This window comes from Pleurodeles waltl, chromosome 11, assembly GCF_031143425.1.
Source record: "Pleurodeles waltl isolate 20211129_DDA chromosome 11, aPleWal1.hap1.20221129, whole genome shotgun sequence".
In the NCBI taxonomy this organism is placed as follows: Eukaryota; Metazoa; Chordata; class Amphibia; order Caudata; family Salamandridae; genus Pleurodeles; species Pleurodeles waltl.
The window spans coordinates 733,548,780-733,569,905 of record NC_090450.1 but is presented as its reverse complement, the minus strand read 5'-3'; the positions used below and the strand labels follow the sequence as shown (position 1 = coordinate 733,569,905).

The window sequence follows — 21,126 nt, the reverse complement described above, 5'->3', positions numbered from 1 at the left end:
TGGAGGCTTGTAAGAAAAAGCTTGAAGCTCACTCACTCTGCAAGCAGAAGCGATGGCAACAAGAAAGACAGTTTTGAAAGTGAAGAGCCGTAAAGGGCAATTGTGCATTGGCTCAAAGGGAGTACACATTAAGTAAGTAAGGACCAGATTGAGGTCCCACTGAGGCATGATAAATGGAGTGGGAGGAAATCAATGGGTGAGACCCTTAAGGAATCTATTCACAACAGGAGATTTAAAGGCTGAGGGCTGATCAGGTAGCCCAAGAAAGGCCGAAATGGCTGATAAATACCCTTTAAGGGTGCCCAAAGCGGAGCCCTGCTGGGCCAAAGGATGAATGAACAAAAGAACCTCTGGTAGCGGAGCAGAGAGGGCTCAACAGATTTGTTTGGAAACCATGCCACAAATTTATGTCAATGACAGGCATATAACATTTTGGTGGAAGGATTCCTGGCTGCAAAGATAACATCGCAGACTTTGGGTGGAAGATCAAAAGTCGCTAACTGCTGCCGCTCAATCTCCATGCAAGAAGGCGGAGATTGGAGTAGTTCAGGTGGAGAACCGTCTCATGTTGCTGCAACACAAGATCTGCCCGAAGTGGCAATCTGAGTGTAGGATCAGTGTCCATACTCAATAGCTCTGGATACCATATTCTCTGTGCCCAGTCTGGAGCCACCAAGATAACTTGGGCCCGGTCGTTCCTGATTTTCTTGAGAACTCTGGGCAGAAGTGGTATAGGTGAAAAGGAGTAAAGGAGGCAGCAGTTCCACTCGAGATGAAAAGCGTCTCCGAGCAAGTGCCGCTTTGAAAACTCCAATGTGTAAAACAGCTGACATTGCACGTACTCTGCGGAGGCGAATAGATCTAACTAAGACTCTCCCCACTGCTGAAAAAGACCTCGCACCACCTCCGGACGGAGACGCCATTCGTGATCGACTGTGTATTGATGATGACTGAGTTCATTCGCTCTGGCGTTGAAGGAAATCGCCAGATGTTGAGCCAGCCATGTTCAGAGGTGTAGTGCCTTCAGACAAAGGGTCCAGTACCCTACCCTGCCGTGTTTGTTGCAGTACCACATGTCAGTAGTATTGTCTGTGAACACTTGCACTACTTTCCCTTCGGGAGAGGGAAGAAATGCTTTCAATGCAAAATTGATCGCCTGGAACTCCACAAGATTGATATGGAGCCCAGAGGCCTCTCATCTCCGCCTCTCCCATGTGGCCGTCCCAACCCAGAAGCCACACATCTGTCACTATGTTTAGATCTGGCTGCAGAAGGGAGAGGGATCTGCCGTGGACCCAATGCAGATTTGAAAGTCACCACTGCAGGTCTTTCGCAGTCCCCTCCGACATCTGGACCATGTCGGAGAAATTCCACTGATGCTGCACCCACTGGAACTTCAAGTCCCACTGCAGAGCCCGCATATGCCATTTGGCATGTGACTCTAGCAGGATGCAGGAGGCCATGAGGCCCAGCAGCCTCAGAATCAGTCTCACTGAAACCCAAAAGACAGAGGCTGAAAGATCGGAATGTTAGCCTGAATTTCTTGGACTTGCTTTTCGGGAGGATAAGCCCGAAACTGCACTGCGTCCAGAACATCTCCGATGTAAGGGAGCTTCTGAGAGGGAGTCAGGTGTGACTTCGGCACATTGATAGTGAACCCCAGGTTGTGCAGGAGGCTCACCGTAGTCTGAAGGTGGGAGAAGACTTACTGGGGTGAGTGTGCCTTTAACAGCCAGTCATCGAGGTAGAGGAAGACTGAGACACCTGACCTGCACAGATGAGCTGCAACCACTGCCATCACTTTCGTGAACACCCGCGGGGCGCTGGTAAGACCATAGGGGAGCACGGTAAACTGATAGTGCTTGTGACCTACCAAGAATCACAGGTAACGTCTGTGGGCAGGCAGGATGGGAACGTGGAAATAAGCGACCTGCAAGTCCACCGCTACCATCCAGTTTCCTGGGTCTAAGGCAGACAGAACCTGAGCCAGGGTGAGCATTTTGAATTTCTCCTTCTTGAGGAAGTAGTTGAGGTTCTGAAGGTCTGGGATAGGACGTAAGCCCTTGTCCTTTTTCCGGCACCAGAAAGTAGCGGGAATAACAACCACAACCTACTTCTGGTACGGGGGCCTTCCCTATGGCTCCCTTTGCCAAGAGAGCTGCGACGTCCTGGCAGAGAAGTGCTGTAGGAAGTTGGCTCTGTATATACTATCTCAAAGTAATTGATAGTGTGCACAGAGTCCAAGGATTCCCCTTAGAGGAAAGATAGTGGCAAAATTAGATACTTCTAATGCTCTATTTTGTGGAAGTGTGGTCGAGCAGTAGGCTTATCAGAGGGTAGTGTTAAGCATTTATTGCACACACACAGGCAGTAAATGAGGAACACACATTCAAAGACTTAACTCCAGGCCAATAGTTTTTATATAGAAAATTATATTTTCCCAATTTATTTTTAGAACCACAGGTTCAAGATTTGAAGTAAATACCTAAAATGCAAGGTACTCCACACATGTAAGTTAGGAACTTTGAATTAGAGCAATAACATATACAGTTTTTGTTAAAATGGCAATAAGCTATTTTAAAAGTAGACAGTGCAAAAATCAACAGTTCATGGGGGAGGTAAGTATTGGTTAGGTTGTGAGGTAATTAAGACATGTACAAGTCTCAGTTCCTGGGCATAGGCAGCCCACAGTTGGGGGTTCAAGGCAACCCCAAAGTTACCACAGCAGCAGCTGAGGGCCGGTCAGGTACAGAGGTCAAAGAGGTGCCCAAAACACATAGGCGCCTATGGAGAATAGGGGTGCTCCGGTTCCAGTCTTCCAGCAGGTAAGTACCCGCGTCTTCAGGGGGCTTTTGTAGAGCACTGGGGGGACACAAGTAGGCACACAAAACACACCCTCAGCGGCAAAGGGGCGGCCGGGTGCAGTGTGCAAAGCAAGCGTCGGGTTTTGTATTGGATTCAATGGCAAGACAAGAGGATCACTCTAGCGGTGCAGGCAGGGCACAGAGGGGCTTCTCGGTCCAGGCACCACCTCGGCTAGGCAGAGGGTCGCCTGGGGGTCACTCCTGCAGTGAGGTTAAGTTCCTTCTGGTCCTGGGGGCTGCGGGTGCAGTGCTTGGTCCAGGCGTCGGGTCCCTTGTTACAAGCAGTCGCGGTCAGGGGGAGCCTCTGGATTCTCTCTGCATGCGTCGCTGTGGGGGGTCCAGGGAGGGTCATCTCGGGCTACTCACGGGGTCGCAGTCGCCTGGGAGTCCTCCCTGTGGTGTTGGTTCTCTGGATCTCGAGACGGGGGCGTCGGGTGCAGAAGGAGAAGTCTCACGCTTCCGGCGGGAAGAGTGAGGTCTTTGAAAGTTGCAGAAATGTTGCAATATTGTTGCTGTTTGTTGAGCAGAGCTGCTGCTCACTGGAGTTTCTTGGTCCTTACGTTTAGGGCAGTCCTCTGAGGCTTCAGAGGTCGCTGGTCCCTGTTGGATGCATCGCTGTCGAAGGTTTTCAAGTCAGGAGACAGGCCGGTAGGGCTGGGGCCAAAGCAGTTGTCGTCTTCAGTTGTCTCTGCAGGGCTTTCAGGTCAGCAGTCCTTCTTCTTAGTTCAGGTTGCAGGTATCTGATTTCCTGGGTTCTGGGGTGCCCCTAAATACTAAATTTAGGGGTGTGTTTAGGTCTGGGCTACTGTCCTGGAGGGTGGCTACACCCTCTTTGTGCCTCCTCCCTGAGGGGAGGGGGGCACATCTCTAATCCTATTGGGGGAATCCTCCAAAACTAAGATGGAGGATTTCTAAAGGCAGGGGTCACCTCAGCTCAGGGCACCATAGAGGCTGTCCTGACTGGTGGGTGACTCCTCCTTGCTTTCCTCATTATCTCCTCTAGCCTTGCCGCCAAAAGTGGGGGCAGTAGCCGAAGGGGCGGGCATCTCCACTAGCTGGGATGCCCTGTGGTGCTGTAACATAGGGGTGAGCCTTTGAGGCTCATCACCAGGTGTTACAGTTCCTGCAGGGGAAGGTGAGAAGCAACTCCACCCAGTACAGGCTTTGTTCCTGGCCACAGAGTGATTAAGGCACTCTCCCCAGGTGGCCAGCAACATGTCTGGTGTGTGGCAGGCTGGCATAAACTGGTCAGCCTAACACTAGAAGTCGGATTGGTATTCAGGTGGCATCTTTAAGATGCCCTCTGGGTGCATTTTACAATAAATTCCACAGTGGCATCAGTGTGCATTTATTGTGCTAAGAAGTTTGATACCAAACTTCCCAGATTTCAGTGTACCCATTATGGAACTGTGGAGTTTGTGTTTGACAAACTCCCAGACCATGTACTCTTATGGCTAACCTGCACTTACAATGTCTAAGGTTTTGCTTAGACACTGTAGGGGCATAGTGCTCATGCATATATGCCCTCACCTGTGATATAGTGCACTCTGCCTTAGGGCTGTAAGGCCTGCTAGAGGGGTGACTTACCTATGCCACAGGCAGTGTGAGGTTGGCATGGCACTCTGAAGGGAGTGCCATGTCGACTTAGTCATTTTCTCTCCACCTGCACACACAAGCTGTGAGGTAGTGTGCATGTGCTGAGTCAGGGGTCCCCAGGGTGGCATAAGATATGCTGCAGCCCTTAGAGACCTTCCCTGGCCACAGGGCCCTTGGTGCCAGGGGTACCTGTTACAAGGGACTTAACTGTGTGCCAGGGCTGTGCCAATTGTGGAAGCAAAGATACAGTTAAGGGACAAGAACACTGGTGCGGGGACATGGTTAGCAGGGTCCCAAGCACACTTTCAATCATAACTTGGCCATCAGCAAAAGGCAAAATGTCAGTGGGTAACCATGCCAAGGACGCATTTCCTTACAAGTGTCAAATGATCCTCCGGAAGTTGGCTGATTAACGGAGGCATGGCTGGTGGGGCAGATTCGAAGGGAAGGGAATAGCCCTCTTGAACTATCTGCAAAACCCACCTGTCCGTAGTGATGGATTCCCAGTGGGACAGGTGATGGTGAATCCTTCCACCAACTAGACTGGAGTGAGGAGATGGACTAGGAGGGTTTGGAGGCTGCAGCAGGGGTGAACTGGGCAGACCTCTGTTTCCTGTCCCACACCCATGTGGGATTCCACGTCCCCAAGCATGCAGCAGCTGGACAGCATGGGTGGCACAGTAGCTGGGTGGGGGACGCAACAGGGAGCCCCTTCCGTGGCCACGAAAGGTGAACTGTTGGGGGAGAGGGGCAGCAGAAAGGCCAAGGGACCGAGCTGTAGCCCGGGAGTCCTTGAATCTCTCCAAGGTCAAGTCCGTCTTTTCTCCAACGAGACGGGAGCCATCAAAAGGCATGTCCATAAGAGACTGTTGGACACTCCCTGAAAAACCAGAAGTACGCAACCAGGCGTGATGTCTCAAGGCCACCGTCGTAGCAACCAATCTGCCAAGAGAGTTGGTTCTGTCCAGCCCACATCGGATTGTGAACTTTGCCACATCTTTCCCATCGTTGACAGCTTGGTAGACGATAGAACGGGCCTCCTACGGTATCTGCTGCAGAACTTCCGCAACCGTCTCCCACAGAGAATGGGTATAGTGGCCCAAAAGGCATGCGGTGTTCACAGACCGCAGCGCAAGAGTGGAGGAAGAAAACATCTTCTTCCCAAATTGTTCCAGCTTTTTTGATTCCCTATCTGGTGGTGCAGAAGGGGATGTGCCTGAGGAAGAGGAAGTCTGGATGACAAGACTCTCAGGCGTGGGGTGTTGGGACAGTAATTTAGCAGCATTCGGGGCGGGCCGATGGCAGTGTGCAAGAGTACAGTTCACAGGAGCCCCTGTGTTGGGTTTGGACCAAGTACCCAAAATGACATCTGTGAGGGCTTCATTGAATGGCAAAAAGGGGTTCTGATGTGGAATCCCCTGGCTGAAGCACCTCCATCAGGAGATTGGACTTGATCTGTACAGTAGGTAGCTCAAGGCCAAGGACCTTAGCCACCCTACTGACCACCATAGCATAAGTCGCTCCCTCCGCCGTTGCCACAGTAGGAGGAGACAGCATGCCAGCATCTGGAGAAGTGTCCAGTCCACTGGCCTTGCCCAATTCCTGTGCCCTGTCCAAAGATGGGTCATCCTAGTATTCATAAGGGTCAGGGACACCTCCAATCCTTCCCCAAATTCATACCCATAAGGAAAAGGTTCCAAAACCGACATGGGGTGAGTTGGCCCCATCGAAGACAGAGGCAGCGTCAGCAGAAGCCGGTCCGAGTCATCGGGACTAAGGATCGGGTCGACGTCGATGATGGGCACCATTGATGTCGGGAGTGTTGACAATCAAACTGGCGCCGGGGAAGGTCTCAGTGGTACGGCTGTTGTCGGTGTGGATCCGGAGTGGACCTTGGCAGCTGGAGCCGAAGTCGCCGGTGTGGAACCCAAAGGCCCCTCAACCGCACCCCTTGGGTACGAAGGCGCTGTATCAGGGTTGGTCCACCCACAAATAAGTCACACGGCCTCATAAAACTCCTTTAATTGGGCAGGGGTCGCTCCAGCTCACGGAAATCTGGGGAAGCGCAGAGCGGCCCAGGGAAGCAGGCCTCGAAGACGGAGTCCTCGAGCGTTGACGCTCCTCCCACGTTGCATCAGCCGGGCAAAGGGGTGAAGTTGAAGGGCGATGGGAATGGAAGAAAGGTCTCGAGACCTTCCCCTTGAGCGAGACCTGGAATAATGCAGAGTAGGGTGCCGGGCCGCCATGAGCTTGAGGGACCTCTCCCTCAAGGCCTTTGGGTGCATGGCCCGGCACTCATGTGGTGACTGACCTCGCACAGCTTGAAACAAGTCTTCGGGGACATCTCGATGTGCCAAAAACACATTAAAAAACTCGAAAAAATGGTTGAACTTGTCAAAAAGAGACCAGGGTAGCTCTCTCAGGATCAGCGCATGGCTGAAAAGAACTGACGTCACTGCACTGAGGCGGCGTCTATGTAAAACCCCTTATGTCATCACGGCGACTACGATGCCAATGACACCAATGACGCCCGCGGAGTCGACCAACGACACATACCAATGTGCAAGGATATTGCTCGAAGAAAAAGTCTCCGGATACAGTTTGACGCCTGGGGGAAAATTCTAATGTAAGGAATCTGCAACTAGAAGTCTTTATCGGATTGATAGGTTTAGGACATTGGAGTTAAGATTAAGGTTTAGTGAGAGGGGATATTTTAAATTTGGAGCGAGGTTTGGAGCTACATTACCTTTAAGGTTTCGGATTAGGTGTAGAGTTAATTTTATGATTTACTTTAGAGAGATGGTTAAGATAACGTTAGTTTGAGGTTTTAGGCTTATGGTTAGGGTAAGAGTAAGGTTGAGGTTTATGGAAAGGGTTTGACAGGTTTAGGTTTATGGCAAGTCAGAGTGAGCAAGTTTATGTTAAGTGTCAAGTTTAAGGAGAAGCATTAGGGTTTGAGCACTGGGTAGTTTTAGGATTATCAGCAAAGTAGATGTACTACTGACACGGTGATGTAGTTTCTAATTATGCAGCTATTAAATGTAGGAGATTCGTTGCACTGTTGTTTTATTTTGCAATACGTTATGTCCTGTTAGGCAGAAGCAAGTGGTCTTAGCCAAGACATCGCATAGTAGGCAGACAGCCATCGCAAGCAATATGACATCAGTGTAGGAGAGTGGCCTGGCTTATAGTGGGTACCTGATGGTACTTACACCTTGTGCTAGGTCCAGTTATCCCTTATTAGTAGATTAGTAGTGTTCAATCAGCTTAGGCTGATAGAGGTAGCTATAGCAGAGCAGCTTAGGCTGAACTAGGAGACATGCAAAGCTCCTACTATACCACTTATATCATATTGCATTATATCATAAGAATCACAATACTCAGAGTTACTAAAAATAAAGGTACTTTATTTTAGTGACAATGTGCCAAAAATATCTCAGAGGATATACTCCCTTAGGAGGTAAGTAAAATACACAAAATATACACACAAATCAAAATCAGGTACGTAAACTGTTAGAAAAGTAGTGCAAACACTGTAGAATACAATAGGATGCAATAGGCCTAGGGGCAACACAAACCATATACTAAGAAAGTGGAATGTGAACCACTTAGGGACCCAGGCCTAGTGTAATGTGTAGAGGGTCGCTGGGAGTGTAAGAAAACACTAAGGGTGTCCAAGATACCCCACCCCAAGACCCTGAAAAGTAGGAGTAAAGTTACCCTACTTCCCCAGAAACACACTAGAGTCGTGATAGGAGATTCTGCAAAGGCAACAACTGACTGGAAAGCCCTGAAGATGGATTCCTGGACCTGTAAAGGAAGGGGACCAAGTCCAAGAGTCACTAAAGTGTCCAGGGGTGACAGGAGCCCATTAAACTCCGGATGAAGGTGCAAAATGGCTGCCTACAGGTGGAAGAAGCTGTAGATTCTGCAACAACGGAAGATGCCAGGAACTTCTCCTTTGCACAGAAGATGTCCCACGGCGTGCTGGAGGATGCAGAGTTGTTTCCACCCAGAAAGACCGCAAACAAGCCTTGCTAGCTGAAAAGGTTACAGTTGTAGAAAATGGGTGCTGCCTGGGCCCAGGAAGGCCCAGGAGGTCGCCCCTTGGAGGAGGAGACAGAGGGGGCGCTCAGCAGCACCGAGAGCCCACGCAAAAGCTGGCAGCACCCGCAGAAACACTTGAACAGGCATTCAAGAAATCTGAGCACGGCAGCCGTCTCAACACTACAAAGTAGGGTCCCACGAAGTTGGTGGTCAACTCAGCGAGTTGAGCAATGCAGGCAGGACAGAGTGCTGGGGACCTGGGCTATGCTGTGCACGAAGGATTCCTTCCAAAATTGCACAGAAGCCCTAGCAGCTGCAGTTCACGCAGTACACAGGATTACTGTCTAGCGTGGGAAGGCAAAGACTTACCTCCACCAAATTTGGACAGATGGACCACTGGACTGTCGGGGTCACTTGGATCCAGCACCTATGTTCCAGGTACCACGCTCGTCGAGATGAGAGGGGAGGGGACCCAGAGGATGGTGAAACAGAAGTTTGGTGCCTGCGTTAGCATGGGGAAGATTCCTTCGACCCACGGGAGATTTCTTCTTGGTTTGCAGTGCAGGGTGAAGGCAGACAGCCCTCAGAGCGTGCACCACCAGGAAACAGTTGAGAAAGCCAGCACGATTAGGCGCTACAATGTTGCTGATAGTCGTCTTGCTACTTTGTTGCAGTTCTGCAGGCGTCCTGGAGCAGTCAGCAGTTGATCCTTGGCAGAAGTCGAAGAGGGAGATGCAAAGGAACTCTGGTGAGCTCTTGCATTCGTTAACTGAAGAGAAGCCCACAGGAGATACCCTAAATAGCCCTCAGAGGAGGATTGGCCACCTAGTCAGGTTAGCACCTATCAGGAGGGATCTCTGACGTTACCTGCTGGCACTGGCCACTCAGAGGCCTCCATTGTGCCCTCACACCTCTGCATTCAAGATGGCTGAGGTCTGGGACACACTGGAGGAGCTCTGGGCACCACCCCTGGGGTGGTGATGGACAGGGGAGTGGACACTCCCCTTTCCTTTGTCCAGTTTCGCGCCAGAGCAGGGGCTGGGAGATTCCTGAACCGGTGTAGACTGGCTTATGCAAGGAGGGCACCATCTGTGCCCTTCAAAGCATTTCTAGAGGCTGGGGGAGGCTACTCCTCCCCAGCCCTCAACACCTATTTCCAAAGGGAGAGGGTGCAACACCCTCTCTCAGAGGAAATCCTTTGTTCTACCTTCCTGGGACTGGGCTGCCTAGACCCCAGGAGGGCAGAAGCCTAACTGTGGGTTGGCAGCAGCGGTAACTGCAGTGAAAACCCAAGAGAGCTGCTTTGGCAGTACACGGGGTCCATGCTGGAGCCCCGGGGATGCATGGGATTGGCACCCCAATACCAGATTTGGCATTGGGGAACAATTCCATGATCTTAGACATGTTGCATGGCCATATTCGGAGTTACCATTGTGAAGCTACATATAGGTATTGACCTAAATGTAGTGCACGTGTGTAATATTGTCCCCGCACTCACAAAGTCCAGGGAAATTGCCCTGAACTATGTGGGGGCACCTTGGCTAGTGCCAAGGTGCCCTCACACTTAGTAACTTTGCACCTAACCTTCACTAAGTGAGGGTTAGACACATAGGTAACTTAGAAGTTACTTAAGTGCAGTGTAAAATGGCTGTGAAATAACGTGGACGTTATTTCACTCAGGCTGCAGTGGCAGTCCTGTGTAACAATTGTCTGAGCTCCCTAATGGTGGCAAAAGAAATGCTGCAGCCCACAGGGATCTCTTGGAACCCCAATACCCTGGGTACCTAGGTACCATATACTAGGGAATTATAAGGGTGTTCCAGTGCGCCAATCAGAATTGGTAAAATGGTCACTAGCCTGCAGTGACAATTTTAAAAGCAGAGAGAGCATAAACACTGAGGTGCTGATTAGCAGAGCATCAATGACACATTTAGGCACCACACAGGGAACACACATTCAGGCCACAAAGTATGAGCACTGTGGTCCTGGCTAGCAGGGTCCCAGTGAGATATAAAACATACTGACAAATAGGGTCTTCACTATGAGCACTGGGGTCCTGGCTAGCAGGATCCCAGTGAGACAGTAAAAACACCCTGACATACACTCACAAACAGGCCAAAAGTGGGGGTAACAAGGCTAGAAAGAGGCTACCTTCCTACAATCAGGACAGCTGTTAACACAAGAATTCCAGGGAAGGCCAGTTGTCTCTAGGTTCGTCGCTTCCCTCAGCAGTGTATTCCACAAAGAATATCAAAGGAAGGGTAGTAAGTGTGCAGCAAAACTTTCTGAAAATAATTTAAACCGTGATGGGTAACGGAGTGAGGGTTTTATGTACGTTATGTATATAGAGTTTATGAACTGCAGGAAGCGACAGGCAGGATGCTACAGGAAGGGGATTTTACTGTCAGTTGTATCCCTTGCAGGATGCCACCCGTCACAGATAGGCTGATGATACAACAAAGACAGCAAGGTATAGACAGCGATATGTTAAAGTAAAAGATCACTTACCATCAGCAGCAGCACATCACAGGGCAGGAGGTGGCACAGACACAGAGATTTATCATTGATTTCCTCCTGACCAAGAAGAATCTCCGAATGCAAATCTACACAATCGATGAAAGCAGCCATCTCTGTGATAAGGGCATTTACAGCACAAGCTGCAAGAAGAAACAAAGATTAGTATGCTGTACAGATAGGAAGGGAGAGAGGGATATCCAGAGTTTGGCTGGACAGAAGGTGTGAAATACAAGAGAAAGGGAGCGGGAGAAGGAGAAAAGATCCCCTGTCTCCTGGCGACTTGCACCCCATATAAACAGCTCTCACTCACAGGCAACCCCAAACTAGCAAAGTTTGGATTAGGGACAAGTATACATGGAGTAGTGTTTAATTAATTCAACTGAAAATATACAAACTAATTTGATATTGTTGTGAGTGATCAGTCAGTTCTGGCCATCACTGTTTCACACTAGTGCACAAAAGATTAAAATGGCGTCCTGGCGAGATCATTTTCCTCCGCTGAGTGGCATCCACTGGTGGCTTTGGCCATCATCAGAGGTGTAGATGAGCCCTTTCCCTTTACAGTGATTCCTGCTGGCTTTGGATGGGATGCTTTCACAGCCACACCTTGGCAGGCAATGGGTCGCTGTTTAAGACAGTCATTCTATATGAGATCCCCAGTTCTCTGTGGTCTCTATTTCTAAAATCTTTGAGTGTCAAAAAAAAACTTTTTATATGGGTTCAAAATGCACCCCTCCTTGGAAGCTAGATACTCACCTCCCACTGCCTCACTGGCAAAAACGGGTAGGATTGTAGCACTGTGCAGGCTCAGCTCGCTCACTGCTGTCTCACAATCCATCGGTAGTACAAATACATCACCCAGTGAGAGACAGTAAAGGGAGACGCTGTGTCGCAGAAGAGACAGGGCATGCAGCACCAGATTCTGTCTCTGCCCTGAGAAACCCACATCGAAATTTCGGAAAAGAATCTCATCAATCAGATGAGAGAAATCATTTACCAGACGAGAAAGAAACACACCCTGTAAGAGACGAAACATCAAAATTTAAAATGCAATTAACAAAACATTCATCCCCCAATAGAAACGAGCACACACACACTTCGATGAACAATCAGAACTAGAAACAGCATATTAATTATTAAATAGCAAAAGAACAAGTTACTTACCTTTAGTAACGCCTATTCTGGTAAAATCTATCTAACTGCAGATTCCTCACCAGTTGAATACTTCCAGACGTCAGACTGAATCTGAATTTTTTTGCATAGCAATCCCCCCCCCCCCCCCCCCCGGCGCCGGCAGGTGGCGTTGTGCAGACTTCTGCCACTCTGTCTTAAGCAGATATGATGTTGGGACCACATGTCACCTATTTGTGCTGATGCCATTTTCTTTCTGTGAGAAAAAGAGCTGTAGTATACCGTGTTTGAGCATTGGTTACAGGTCTCTTGGGCTGCACTGGAGCAGCGATCCCGCAATCTGGGACACCAACTCACCCTAGCAGGCTTTTGCACCTTTTTTTGGCCCTATAATACAAACAGGAAGTCAGTCAAATTACTCTTGGAGGCTCTGCCTGTGCCTGGGCGACGACTTCTCCATGAGCAGGACACAGCAGGCATTGTCTGTTCATCCGCTAGCCCTGGAAGCAGCAGGTGCTGTCCAACTTTGGTGCAGCCTTTTCTTCTTTTCCAGAGTCAGCAGGGCAGTGCTTCTTCGGCATTAAACTTCCAGTCAAGCGAGACCTGAGTTCTGGATGCCAGTGTTGCCCCTTTTAAGCCCAAAAAGTGCTGTCACAGGAAGTCAGGGTCACTAGCCAAAGGGCTACTACGTTCTCTTCCATCTGCTGACAACTTCATGTAAAGTGTGGCATCTAGCTAGCCCAGAATACTCTATTATTCCCACTCCCAAGATGTCGGGACCTCTCGGTGTGTGGAGCTTGGTTGCCCATCATAGAGGTGTGGCACCTGTGGGCTAAGCACCCATGGAAAAAATGGTTTGCCTGCTGTTTCCCTCTCTATCCCTGCTTCCAGTCTGTCTTCTAAACAACAGAGCAGCCCATCTCATGTGTTTGCACTACTTGCTATTCAAAAGCCACTTTACCATTGAAGCTCACCTTTTGGACCATCACCCCACATGGTTTCCTGCCAGGAGGGGGTAGCATCTCTTCCAGTTCAGACCTCTATTATTACCTTTCTTTAGAGGTGCTCACTTGCAGGAGTGCAGAGGGCCGTCTTATGGCCAGCCTCAGCAAATGGCTAGTGGAAAACTGGGCAGCAGAGTGGCAATTTCCTAAAAGTTGTATATGGCAACAATTTAAATTACTTTTGACCTGGGCATCAAGTCATGCTTAATCTCACAAACTGTTTGATATCTTAAAGTATCAACTTTGTTAGTCCCATTCAGAAGTTAGCACAGCTGGGTTGTAATTGCGTAACCCTTTACTTGCCAATAAGCTACCAATTTCTCTCACAGTAAAAATGACAGTGGCTAGTTTTTACTATTAGAACATGTAAAACAACTTCTGCTTCGTAATATACTGCACCCTGCCTTAGGATTTGACAGGCCTGCTGTAGGGGTGACATATATATTACAGGGTGAGGTTTAGAATTTGTTCTCCTAAAAAAGTGGAGTAAGTGTAGGAAAGTACCATCTTGCCTGGCATGTTACCCCCATATTTCACTGTATATATGTTGTTTTAGTCTATGTGTCACTGGGACCCTGCCAGGCAGGGCCCCAGTGCTCATAAGTATGTGCCCTGTATGTGTTCCCTGTGTGATGACTAACTGTCTCACTGAGGCACTGCTAACCAGAACCTCAGTGGTTATGCTCTCTCTGCTTTCCAAATTGTCACTAACAGGCTAGTGACCAATTTCACCAATTCACATTGGCATCCTGGAACACCCATATAATTCCCTAGTATATGGTACTGAGGTACCCAGGGTATTGGGGTTCCAGGAGATCCCTATGGGCTGCAGCATTTCTTTTGCCACCCATAGGGAGATCTGACAATTCTTACACAGGCCTGCCAGTGCAGCCTGAGTGAAATAACGTCCACGTTATTTCACAGCCATTTACCACTGCACTTAAGTAACTTATAAGTCACCTATATGTCTAACCTTCACCTGGTGAAGGTGGGGTGAAATGTTACTTAGTGTGTGGACACCCTGGCACTAGCCTAGGTGCCCCCACATCGTTCAGGGCAAATTCCCCGGACTTTGTGAGTGCGGGGACACCATTACACGCGTGCACTATACATAGGTCACTACCTATGTATAGCGTCACAATGGTAACTCCGAACATGGCCATGTAACATGTCTAAGATCATGGAATTGTCACCCCACTGCCATTCTGGCATTGGGGAGACAATTCCATGATCCCCCGGGTCTCTAGCACAGAACCCGGGTACTGCCAAACTGCCTTTCCGGTGTTTCCACTGCAGCTGCTGCCAACCCCTCAGACAGGTTTCTGCCCTCCTGGGGTCCAGGCAGCCCTGGCCCAGGAAGGCAAAACAAAGGACTTCCTCTGAGAGAGGGTGTTACACCCTCTCCCTTGGAAATAGGTGTCAGGGCTGGGGAGGAGTAGCCTCCCCAGCCTCTGGAAATGCTTTGATGGGCACAGATGGTGCCCATCTCTGCATAAGCCAGTCTACACCGGTTCAGGGATCCCCCAGCCCTGCTCTGGCACGAAACTGGACAAAGGAAAGGGGAGTGACCACTCCCCTGACCTACACCTCCCAAGGGAGGTGCCCAGAGCTCCTCCAGCGTGCCCCAGACCTCTGCCATCTTGGATTCAGAGGTGTGCTGGCACACTGGACTGCTCTGAGTGGCCAGGGCCAGCAGGTGACGTCAGAGACTCCTTCTGATAGGCTCTTACCTCTCTTAGTAGCCAACCCTCCTTCCTAGGTAGCCAAACCTCCTTTTCTGGCTATTTAGGGTCTCTGCTTTGGGGAATTCTTCAGTTACTGAATGCAAGAGCTCACCAGAGTTCCTCTGCATCTCCCTCTTCAACTTCTGCCAAAGGGTCGACCGCTGACTGCTCAGGACACCTGCAAAACCGCAACAAAGTAGCAAAGACGACTACTGCAACCTTGTATCGCTTCATCCTGACGGCTTTCTCGACTGTTTCCAGGTGGTGCATGCTTTAGGGGTAGTCTGCCTCCTTCTTGCACCAGGAGCTCTGAAGAAATCTCCAGTGGGTCAACGGAATCTTCCCCCTGCAACCGCAGACAACAAAAGACTGCATCACCGGTCCTCTGGGTCCCCTCTCAGCACGACAAGCGTGGTCCCTGGAACTCAGCAACTCTGTCCAAGTGACTCCCACAGTCCAGTGACTCTTCAGTCCAAGTTTGGTGGAGGTAAGTCCTTGCCTCCCCATACTAGACTGCATTGCTGGGTACCACGTGATTTGCAGCTGCTCCGGCTCCTGTGCACTCTTCCAGGATTTCCTTCGTGCACAGCCAAGCCTGGGTCCCCGACAGTCTAACCTGCAGTGCAAAACCTTCTGAGTTGTACTCTGGCGTCGTTTGACTCCCTTTTGTGACTTCACGTGGACTCCAGTTCACTCTTTTTCCAAGTGCCTGTTCCGGTACTTATGCAGGTGCTGCCTGCTTCTGTGAGGGCTCCCTGACTTGCTGGGCGCCCCCTCTGTCTCCTCATCCAAGTGGCGACATCCTGGTCCCTCTCCTGGGCCACAGCAGCATCCAAGAACCCTAACCGCGACCCTTGCAGCTAGCAAGGCTTGTTTGTGGTCTTTCTGCGTGGGAACACCTCTGCAAGCTTCTTCACGACGTGGGATATCCATCCTCCAAAGGGGAGGTTCCTAGTCCTCTTCGTTCTTGCAAAACACACAGCTTCTTTCATCCGGTGGCAGCTTCCTTGCACTCTCAGCTGGCATTTCCTGGGCTCCTACCCACTCTCGACACTGTCGCGACTCTTGGACTTGGTCCCCTTGTCTTACAGGTACTCAGGTCCGGAAATCCACTGTTGTTGCATTACTGGTGTTGGTTTTCCTTGCAGAATCCCACTATCACGACTTCTGTGCTCTCTGGGGGTTGTAGGTGCACTTTACACCTACCTTTCAGGGTCTTGGCGTGGGCTATTTTTCTAACCCTCACTGTTTTCTTACAGTCCCAGCGAACCTCTACAAGCTCACATAGGTTTGGGGTCCATTCGTGGTCCGCATTCCACTTTTAGAGTATATGGTTTGTGTTGCCCCTATACCTATGTGCTACTATTGCAATCTATTGTAACTTTACACTGCTTGCATTACTTCCTTTTGCTATTACTGCATAATTTTGGTATTGTGTACATATATCTTGTGTATATTTGGCATCCTCATACTGAGGGTACTCACTGAGATACTTTTGGCATATTGTCATAAAAATAAAGTACCTTTATTTTTAGTATATCTGTGTATTGTGTTTTCTTATGATATTGTGCATATGACACCAGTGGTATAGTGGGAGCTTTACATGTCTACTAGTTCAGCCTAAGCTGCTTTGCCATAGCTACCTTCTATCAGCCTAAGCTGCTAGAAACACCTCTTCTACACTAATAAGGGATAACTGGACCTGGCACAAGGTGTAAGTGGTGGTATAGGGGGAAAAGCGTACAAGAGGCCTGAACTCCACTCGCGACGAAAAGCGTCGCCTAGTGATAGCCCCCTTGGAAACTCCAACACGCAAAACTGCTGACATTGAGAGTTCTCTGCGGAGGTGAACAGATCTAACCAAGGCTCTCCCCACTGCTGAAAGAGTCCTTGCGCCACCTCCGGATGGAGACACCATTCGTGATCCTCTAAGCATTTTCGGCTGAGTTCATCTGCTCTGGCGTTCAGAGAACCTGCCAGGTGTTGAACCACTAGGGTCATGCCCTGCTGTTCCAGCCATGTCCAGCGGTGTAAAGCCACCTGACAAAGGGTCCACGACCCCACACCGCCCTGCTTGTTGCAGTACCACATTGCGGTAAAGTTGTCCGTGAACACCTGCACCACCTTCCCTTTCACAACAGGAAGAAATGCTTTTAATGCTAGCCGGATCGCCCGAAGCTCCAACAAGCTGATGTGGAGCCCAGATTCCGCCAGAGACCAGTGACCTCTGATCTCCACCTCCCCCAGATGGCCGCCCCATCCCAGAAGTGACGCACCTGTCACTACCGTTAGATCTGGTTGGGGAAGGGAGAGGGGTCTGCCCTTGACCCACTCGCAGTTTACTAACCACCACTGCAGATCTTCCGCAGTCCTCTCCGAGATCTGAACCACGTCGGTAAGATTTCCCTGATGCTGTGCCCATTGGAACTTCAGGTCCCACTGCAGAGCCCTCATGCGGCATCTGGCATGCTTGACCAACAGGATGCAGGAAGCCATGAGTCCCAGCAGCCTCAGAGTCTGTCTCACCGAAATCCAGGATAGAGGCCGAAACATCGGAATCATAACCTGAATATCCTGAACCCGCTGATCGGGAGGGTGAGCCCGATACTGCACTGTGTCCAGAACAGTTCCGATGAAAGAGAGCTTCTGAGAGGGAGTCCGGTGTGACTTTTTGCACATTTATAGTGAACCCCAGCGAATGCAAGAGGTCCGCCGTCTTCTGGAGGTGGGTGACGAGAGCCTGGGGCGTAGGAGCCTTCAACAGCCAATCGTCCAGGTAGGGAAAGACTGAAATCCCTGACCTGCGCAAATGAGCTGCCACCACCGCCATCGCCTTTGTGAACACCCGAGGGGCACTGGTGAGACCGAAAGGAAGCACGGTAAACTGAAAGTGCCCGTGGCCCACCTTGAACCGCAGGTAACGCCTGTGGCTTGGCAGGATAGGAATATGGAAATACGCATCCTGCAAATCCAACGCTACCATCCAGTCTCCTTGGTCTAGGGCAGACAAAACCTGAGCAAGAGTGAGCATCTTGAATTTCTCCTTCTTGAGGAAGAGATTGACGTCCCTTAAATCCAAAATAGGGAGAAGGCCTTTTTTCTTTTGGGAATCAGAAAGTAGCGGGAATAACAACCACTGTCTACTTCTGATATAGGGACTCTTTCTATGGCTCTCTTGGCCAAAAGAGCCGTAACTTCCTCGCGGAGCAAAGCTAAATGGTCCTCCAACTGCCATTCCTTTGTCGGAGGGATAGAAGGAGGGAATGACTGGAAGGGAAGGGAGTAGCCCTTCCGTATCATCTGCAGGACCCACTTGTCCGTGGTGATGGAAAGCCATTGAGGGAGATGAAACCGAATCCTCCCTCCAACTGGACGGACGTGATCCTGCAGAACCACACTAGGAGGGCTTGGGCGCAGTGGAGGGGGGCTGTATGGCGACCGACCTCTGGCCAGACCCTCTGAGTCTGATGGTACCACGACCACGTCCTCTTCCGGGATGGTGTGAAGCCTGAGGACGGTGGCTAAACTGTGGCTGGCGTAGTACCACGCCCCTCCCGAAGCCTCGGAAGGGGCGAAAGACAGACTGCTGTCGTGCCGGCGTTGAAAGGCCCAAGGATCTGGCCGTGGCTCAAGAATCCTTGAACCTCTCAAGCACGGAGTCTGCCTTTTCGTCAAAAAGGCGAGAGCCATCAAAGGGCATGTCCATCAAGCTGGACTGGACATCCCCTGAAAAACCAGTAGAAAGTAGCCAGGCATGGCGACGAAGGGCCACTGACGATGAAATTGCTCTGCCCAGCGAGTCGGTCGTGTCCAAGCCACATCGGATTGTAAACTTGGCTGCATCTCTCCCATCCTTTACAGCCTGGGTGAGAGAGTCCCGTACGCTCTCAGGGACCTGGGGCAGCACTTGCGCCACTGTATCCCATTAAGTATGGGAATAACAGCCCAATAGGCAAGAGGTGTTTACAGGCCAGGCTGGAGGAAGAAAACATCTTCTTCCCAAGCTGATCCAGCCTCTTGGATTCCCTATCCGGGGGAGCAGAAGGGAAGGCACCACGGGGCAACCAAGCACTCAGGAGTGGGGTGTTGTGTCAGGCAACTAGGGTCACTGGGAGCGGGTCTATGGTGGCGGCCGACCGTCCTATTCACAGAAGCCCCTATGCTGGGTTTGGACCACGTACCCAGAAGGACGTCTGTAAGAGCCTCATTGAAGGGCAACAACGGTTCCGATGTTGACACCCCCAGCTGAAGCACTTCTGTCAGGATATTTGTCCTGACTGGCAGCGTAGGCAAATCTAATTCCAAGACCTCAGCTGCCCTACGCACCACCATAGCGAAAGAAGCTCCCTCCTCCGTAGCCACATTAGGAGAAGAGCGCATACCAGTATCTGGAGATGTGTCCAGTCCACTGGCCTCCCCTAGATCCACATACCAGTACTGCTGCAGTCCTGATTCTAAAGGGTCCTCAGACCCCTCCCATTCCTCTCCTGCATCTGGCTGTTCCAAATAATGCTCAGACAATGATCTGGGCCGAATCGGCTCCGGATCATCTGGAATAAGGATGGGGCTGCCACCAGTGGGCGCCGGTGGCGGAATCGTCAACGTCGGACCCGGCGCCGAAGGAGGTCGACTGTGAGAGACCGGCGCCAGTCTAGATCTGTTATCGGATCCTGAGGTCCCCAACGGCGCCGAGGCTGAAGCCGCTGGTGTCGAATCCAAAGGGGCCCCTGCTGACCCCGCGGGGCCCAAAGACCCACCCGAGGGTACATCCCGCTCAAAGACGAGACACATGGCCTCGTAGAATTCTTTAATTTGAGCGGGGGTCGATCCGGTTCCCGGAAAGGGGGGAAGACGCAGAGTCGACCCTGGCGACGGCTCCGCAGAACCGCGCTCAGAATGTCGACGTTCCCTAGACGCCTAGTCGGTCGACGGGCGTGGCGAAGACGAAGTCCGCTTGGACTTCTTCTTCTTTTTGTGCCTCTTACCTTCCGATGACCTCGAATGCGAGGAAGAGGACTTGGAGCTCCGGGAGCGGTGCTGTGACCTCCCCCTACTGTGCGACCGTGACCTCCGCGGAGTCGCGCCGACCGAAGACGAATGTCGGGCCGCAAGAAGCTTAAGGGATCTCTCCCTCAAAGCCTTCGGCGCCATGGCCCGACAATTGGAGCATGAGGTGGAATCGTGGTCCGTGTCCAGGCACCAAAGACAAACTCGGTGCGGATCCGTCACCGACATGGTGCGATGACACGCACCACACGGCTTGAATCCTGTCTTTCTTGAAGACATGACTCCAAACAGTCAAAAAAGCGTTGACAAACCGTCGAAGCAGGGTAGCTCTTTCCAAAACTGCGCTTAACCGGCGTGGAAGGAAAAAAACTGACGTACGTGCGCCGAGGCGGCGTCTATATAGACAACAGTGACGTCATAGACGACTCAAACGACGCTGACGACGCACGCGGATCCGAACGACGCTGTCCGACGGCGCGCGCGCAGGGTACTGCTCAGAAAAAACTCCGGATTCAAAGCAAGGTAAGGAAGCTGCAGCTAGTAGTCTCTATCAGATGTCAGTTCCTTTTAATGACTTTCCACGCCAGAGTGCAGAGCCGCGAAGAACACTGAGATTGGTGTGCCAGAGCTAAGGACCTGAAAGGGTGAATCCTTGTCCCTAGAAATCAGTGCGCAAGTGGGGAGGATGGGTGGGCGGTAAGGAATCTGCAACTAGAATATGTCTCTACCAGATATTTCGTTACCGAAGGTAAGTAACTTGTACATCTGATAGAGACTTCTAGTTGCAGATTCCTTACCTTAGAATAGATACCCAAGCAATGCCATCCTCGGTGGTGGGCTGCGAACTAAGATCATACTAGAAAGTCCTGCAGGACCGAACGACCAAAGTAGCCGTCCCGACGGACCTGACTATCCAGACAGTAATGCTTAGCAAACGTGTGCAGAGACGCCCACGTAGCTGCCTGACAGATATTCAGGACAGGAACTCCGCGTACTAACGCAGTGGATGCAGCAGTGGCCCTGGTAGAATGAGCCCGCAAGCTGTCAGGAGGTTGCTTTTTCACCAAAGCGTAGCACATTTTGATGCAAAGAATCACCCATCAAGAGATGGTACGTTTCTGCACTGCCTTCCCTTTCTTCGCACCCACATAGCCAACAAAGAGTCGATCGGCCACCTGGAAGTCTTTAGTACGATTGAGATAGAACGCTAGCGCTCTTTTTGGGTCCAGACTGTAA

The 21,126-nt window shown here is 50.8% G+C and overlaps 1 protein-coding gene across 1 annotated transcript in view; it reads right to left on the bottom strand.

The window, feature by feature from the left end:
• GPAT2 (glycerol-3-phosphate acyltransferase 2, mitochondrial) overlaps positions 1–21,126 on the bottom strand; it is a 1,401,514-nt gene that overhangs the window by 95,812 nt on the left and 1,284,576 nt on the right. Inside the window, exons 14-15 of the mRNA XM_069212686.1 lie at positions 11,781–12,042; positions 11,016–11,164 (exon numbers count right to left, since the gene is read on the bottom strand). Coding sequence (XP_069068787.1) covers positions 11,016–11,164; positions 11,781–12,042 — 411 coding nt within the window. The remainder of the gene's footprint in view (positions 1–11,015; positions 11,165–11,780; positions 12,043–21,126) is intronic.